Below are 6,600 nucleotides of genomic sequence, written 5' to 3' on the forward strand. Positions count from 1 at the left end.
TTTGTTTAAATTTAAAAAAGAAATAAACACTTCAATTTCAATAGTTCAATATTATTCTCATTTTCTTTATAAATTCAAACTTCCTAAATATAATAAGAGTCTACATAGAAATAAAGAAATGTGCAACAGCTATGTATAAATACCGCATATAAAAGGAAAGTCGATTCCAAAAACAGCACACAGCTAGAATTCCGTACTTTTCTGTAAAGGTGCAATACCTCAGCAGCATACTTCAATGCATAATTATGGTTTAGGAGCATCATTAGCACAAAGAAAAAAAAAAGCATAATACTATAGAAACTCAAAATATTCAGGCCAACATTAGTCGATTACAAGAAATGATATAAAACCAGATAGTTTTTATGTGGACGCAGTTGTATGATGCTTGCTTTCATGTCTTTTGCACTCCTAACTGCAAGAAATGGTCCAAATGTTATTATTGGTAACAACACATGCGGATTTCAAATGTTGAAAACAGGAACATGTTTTATTGCACGAACCCACCTTTCACGAGGAATTTATCATCTAATTCATGGATTCTAAGTTGCTAACAGATCAAGTTAAAGTTCCAATTGAAGTAAGAGTGTAAGACGACTAACAGAAGACAAAGAAAGTACCTATTTAGTAAATCCACTCCATTGGCCCTGAGTGCTTCTCGTAATCATCCCTAAAGAGGAAAGAGACTACTTATGTGGGTGGGTGTCCTATTCCCAATATCACGGCTGTATGTAGCAGAAGAATTCACCTTCTGAGGTTTGTATCTCGGATATAAATTCACATGTCTGAAGAACAGCCACAGATCCAATAATACGCAGATCTTCCACTAAAGAAATGCTCAGCGGAAGATGACTTATGCCTGTACCTTTTACGTTTAGCTCACTTAAACATTGTAAATGTCCAAGTTGAACAGGCAATTCCTTAACTTGATCACAAAAGGGGAGATGAAACCATTTCAGATTACTAATCTTACAGATGCTGTTTGGAATATATTTCAAAGACGTACACTCTGTTAGGATTAGCCTCTCTAAACAATTTAATTTGCCAAGATCCTTCGGTAACCTCTCAAGGGACCCACAAAGTTCAAGTTTGAGAGATTTCAGACATTCCAACATGCAAATGCTATCCGGAAGACATTTAATACTCGCAGACAAAAAGTTAAGCTTCTCTAAACATACTAATTGGCCAATATCCTTGGGTACCTCCTCAAGAAGCAAACAAGATTTAACTTTGAGAGATCTCAAACGTTTCAATATACAGATGCTATCTGGAAGACGTCTGATACCCGTAGACAGCAAACTTAGCTTCTCCAAACATTCTAATTGGCCAAGATCCTTGGGTAACTCTTCAAGAAGCAAACAGGATTTAACTTTGAGAGATTTCAGATGTTTTAACATACAAATGCTATCCGGAAGACATTTAATCAGTGTATACAACAAATTAAGCGTCTCTAAGCATTGTAACTGGCCAAGGTCGTTGGGCACCTCTGGAATACAGCCCTCCAATGTAAGGTGCCTCAGGTGTTCTAAACCACAAATGCTTCTTGAAACACTCTCAAGTTTTGTGCGAGGCTGAAGATTTAGAGAAACAAACTTCAGACCTTCTCTACTTGATGAGGGTACTTCTTCGGTATAAGAACATGTAAACTCAAGCGTTGGGATATTGGTGCGCCTTGAGAATTTCTGTAGGGACTTGGCTGTCACGTGTAACTTAGATAAAGAAAGAAGCTTCAGTGATTCCAACCGTTTGATATAAGAAAAAGCATCAAAGCTTGAACAACCGATTAAGTCTAAGTGGAAAAGCCTTGTTGGGCTTCCAACTGGCGTGAGAAGAACCACCAAATCATGACATTCTTTGAGCTCTAACCACTCAAGCCGCGGAGTCAGCTGAAGGTCAAGGGTCGTCAACATTGAGCGACTAAGGTCAAGGAATCGAAGATTGTTCAGAACCTACAATAAGAAAAACGAAAAAAAAAAAAAAGATGAATATTGTTGTAATAACTAACTAACTAACTGGTACATGTATAACATTATAGTGAATCATTATTCTACCCTTATTTCTCCGTCTTCCCAAAGTTGTGTGATTCTGCTGCCAGGCAGTTCAAGTGTAACAAGATTACTTGCGTGGAATGTTACGGGTAAAGACAGGAAAGGGTAACAAACCCATCTCAGAAATCGTAATGCATTTGGAAGGTATTGTCTAACTTCATCAAACTCCCAATCACCGGAAAGATCATCATTCTCATTTTCAGATTCCACGATAAGACATCTAAGTTCGTCCATGCGTCCAACACCTTCCATAATAACGTGATGACTGAGTTGCAGTTCCGACAGTAGTATACATCTTGTCGCTTCAGTACCCTGTAATACAAGAATAGTGACCATGAAACTTGTGTCGACTAATTAGAATGTGTTCCATGTAAACTTGATCCTTACCAGGTCATTAGCCAATACATCTTCAATTTCCTTCCGAATCCACAATCGGCTATGTTGGTTGGGCTGATAGGGGTGCAAACGGCGAACGATATTTCTGCCCATGCATTCTATATAAGTATCCATGCCCAAGCGGTGATCATGTGAAACAGTTAGGAGAGATTTTCTTTCAAGAACTCTTAAACCATCTGTAACACTAAGTCTACAGCTTTCAAGAATTCTAATTGCATCATTTTCCAGCAACCCCTTCATGAAGCATGCAACATCTAGGAATATGTCCTTGTTAACATCCTCCAAGCTGTTATAGCTTGATTCTAATATATTCTGACATAGCTCAAAACATTCTAGTATTTTATCGAAAGAAATTAGTTTAAGATATTTTAGCACATCTCTCCATTCACTCTCGTTTTTATCACGAAGAAACGAACCCAAAAGTTTGATTGCTAAGGGGAGACCAGCAGCACAATCTACAACTTCAAGTGATAGCTGTTTGTACCCTTTAACTGGATTATCTCCCCCAAATGCAAACCAACTGAAGAGATGAATTGCTTCCTCTTCTGGTAATGCAGGGACAAGATGAATATGTTCAACTCCGTGCTGTAGCAGTATTTTCTCATCTCTTGCGGAAATGATTATCATACTTCCTTTACCAAACCAATTAGGTGCACCCGCTAATGCTTGAAGCTGTTCTATGCGATCCACATCATCTAGAACAACAAGAACCTTTTGATGACCCAACTTCTCTTTAATCGTGTTCTTCCCCTCGGAAACACTACTTATGATGATGTCTTCATCAACCAAGACATCCGATAGGATTTTTTTTTGCAACGACATCAAACCGGACAGAGAGGGTTCTGAAATTTCCCTAACATTTGCCACAAAGCTTGTACCTTCAAAATGAGAAGATTCTCTATCACAAATAGCTGTAGCCAAGGTTGTCTTCCCAATACCTTCCCTCCCTGTGATCCCTATCATGCAAACATCACCATCCCTGCGTCCAGAAAATGATAAAATTTCATCTATCTGGGGCCCCATGTCTATCGATTTGCTATTGATGTTCCCATTAATGGAACGTAAGTTGAGCCAAATCTCTTTAACAATGTTTTCGATGAACTCAACCGCATTCCTGTAGATTAAATAAGATACAATTAGCTTCCTTAAGATCCCAAGTGATAAATTAACTTGAAGTATATAACATACAAACTTGCAAGTAAAAACATATGCATATTCCATGTTTCCTCTTTCGACAACACTCAAATTTAAGCAGTGGCGAATCCAGGATTCAAACTTACATGTTCTGACGTGAAAAGTGACAAAAAAACGGGTCACAATATCGGGTCAGATTGTAATAAAACTATCTAAGACAAGCATAGTATTAACTTTATTATTTTTGTTTGCCTATCTCACTCTGTTATTTTTTCTCATCTTACATATTACTTTATCTTATAGTTTACAAATTTAAAAGATTTAAAAATAGATTATATATCTTAATAAAAGATTGTATTATTGTTAACTATCTCTTTTTTTCCCAAACAGCAAGACTTTATTATGAAAATGCTAGAGAGCAACTAAGGGTACAAAAGTTTGTTAACCATCTCTTAACCTCATAATATATATATATATATATATATATATATATATATATATATATTGTATGTTGATGCATAAAAAAATTCAAAACAATCTTAAATGGTTTGTGTGTCCAGCTAGATTGTTAATAGGTGTCCATCTTGATTTTATTATGCAACAACGAAAAAGTTTCAAAGCCCAAGGGTGACTGTGGACACTCACCCTTCAACATAGCCTCATGAATTTAAGTTATAATCTAACAATACAACATGATATCTAGATGAATTTTTTTACACCCCATACTTATTAGAAACAAATACTTGAAATTATATTAATGCACAGACATGATAAATGAATTACCCATCTGCACTGCTGGCTGCTTCTGTCAAAGCCTGCCTCCATCTCCCTGACTCCATTTCCCAACAGCCTCTTCCTTGTTAAGCTTGCCAAAGGCTTTACTAACTGCTCCGGTTTGTTTGTGGACTTTGAAGGGTTCCACATCAAAGAACACACGGCAGTGTGCTCGGTAGTCTTGTGGCATTCTATCTTCTTTTAGATATATATGTATTTACCAAAGGGCTTATAGCCCAATGGTATTTGGTATTTGGTGTTGACATGGTTCCAGCGAGAAATTGGTTGAGATTTTGAAGTCGCGTCTAAGACAATGATATAATTTACAAATAGATTATAGAGTATGTAGCCGTTTAAAAAAAGATATAGGTTTAATTAGATCTTGATTATCCCTTTATCTTGTTTTGTATATAAATAGATACAAAAGCTTTCCAAAAATATGTTCAATTAAATAGGATTAAAGCCATGTCGGCGACCTACCCTTGCGTCGCCGGAATGTCGCCTAAACCCTAGCTGCCGACGACGACGAAACCTAGCGGTTGCCGTCACCGCCCGTACTGAAACAGACAGCCGCCGCCGTCTCCCTTACTGAAAAATAGATCCGCCGCCCTCAGCCGTTGACGGAACCTAGCAGTAGCCGTCGCCGGATTTCTGAAACAGAATTGTTACCTTCTGTCCAGCGAACCTCCAGTCTTCATCTCCTTTCCTCCTCTGTGAGCTCCTTGTTCGATTCCAGTTTCCCGTTTGTTGCGCTGGATTTGTTCGATTCCAGTTTCCTACTTTGTTGCCGTGGAACCGTTGACCCTGTCGCTGTGGATAACTCCTATGCAAGCTCTGTTCCTGAGTTTAGTAAAGGAAAGAACAGAGAGAAAAAAATAAGAGAAGAAAATCAAAGATACTCAAAAGATTGTCTTATGTTTTTGTGTTTCTAAACTCGAAAGAGAGAAAAATAAAATAGATATCTTCTTTAATTTATTCTAATAAATAAAACCTAAAAAGGTTATATTATATGTCCACTTTTTAGCATTTTTTTGTTGACACGTTGCATTTTCTAGGATTTAGACCATTTTCTTATTTTGGTAACAAATCAACTTCAATTCAAAACTAGGCGAATGCACGCGCATTGCGCAGAAACACATATGTAGTTGAAATCTTTATAAATATATGCTTTTTTTTTCACTCTAAAAAGTTGCATTTATTACAGAAACGCTCCATTGGCAAAGAACTTTTTAGTATTAAACACTAATATAGTTCAATACATATCGATTGAAGGCAAACGGGCAACAAGTTGTGCCGCTAGCCCTTTCTGGATGGCAAAATCAATTCTTTTGAAAACAACATTTGTGGATCTAGGAGATATGACATTAGAATGCATGACCCGTTGGACTCTATTGAGGAGCTCCACCGCCTCTGGTGCGAGAAAACCAAATGTATCGAATGCAAAAGGTACAAACACATGTTGATTTTCTATACATGCATTCTCATGCTTTACCACTTTGCACGCAGTGGCTTTCAAAGCGGCATGCCCTGCTGTGAAACCCCCGATCCCCAAACCAACGAGAGGAGAGACCCCAGTAAGATCCACGCACGCATGCTTCCCTCCTATTCATCCAAAGACCAAAATGTTAACCGGTCTAAATGTGGACCTTCCATCCTGCGGGTCCGTCAAAAAGTTCACTGGCGCTTCTTTCTTCACAAAAATATCAGCACGCCGACAAGCATCAAAGAGAACATCCCGAACCACATCATGTATGTACTTGAAACCAGGGAGCTCTCTACAATGAACCACGTGTTCCCCAAAGGTATCCAAACATGCCTTGCGGAAAACTGGGCATATCTCGTCAATTGGGAATAGGGGAATCATGAGGCGGTAACGAAGGATAGTTCGGTACTCCACAGGAGACATATGCTGGCCAAGACCATCAATAGGGATAGTTAGCAGAAAATCCAGAGCATGAGGTGCCCGCAGACACTCAAAGACTGCTTTCTGTCTGACAGTCATGTCGAAGTCGACTTCCATATCTTGGACGATTTTGCTAAAAAGGGCACACGCCAAAGCTTTTTGGGATTTAGGGGGAGCGGTGTCCTTATTAGTGAAACCGCTACAGTCAAATCTCGGAATCGTATCACGAAGACGAGTCATAGCACGTAGGTAATCCGAGTCCATACCACATACACCACTGTCACGTAAGATGTGGTCTTGTAATGCCCAAGATTGGTTCCTCGAGGCTACAAATGCGTAGGAGGAAAC

The 6,600-nt window shown here is 38.5% G+C and overlaps 1 protein-coding gene across 1 annotated transcript; it reads right to left on the reverse strand.

Moving 5' to 3' along the window:
• Positions 1-262: 262 nt before the first annotated feature.
• On the reverse strand, positions 263-5,272 carry LOC145105390 (TMV resistance protein N-like). Its single transcript, XM_079042506.1, has 6 exons — positions 4,830-5,272; positions 4,359-4,654; positions 2,433-3,555; positions 2,049-2,357; positions 618-1,946; positions 263-412 (listed from the first exon to the last, which is right to left on the reverse strand). Exons 2-5 carry the CDS (start codon positions 4,412-4,414, stop codon positions 717-719), a joined length of 2,718 nt encoding a protein of 905 aa, XP_078898632.1. The 5' UTR covers positions 4,415-4,654; positions 4,830-5,272; the 3' UTR covers positions 263-412; positions 618-716.
• Positions 5,273-6,600: the final 1,328 nt, after the last annotated feature.

Source organism: Lactuca virosa, chromosome 4 (genome assembly GCF_052849685.1).
Source record: "Lactuca virosa cultivar CGN04683 chromosome 4, Lactuca_virosa_CGN04683_v6, whole genome shotgun sequence".
NCBI classification, from domain to species: Eukaryota; Viridiplantae; Streptophyta; class Magnoliopsida; order Asterales; family Asteraceae; genus Lactuca; species Lactuca virosa.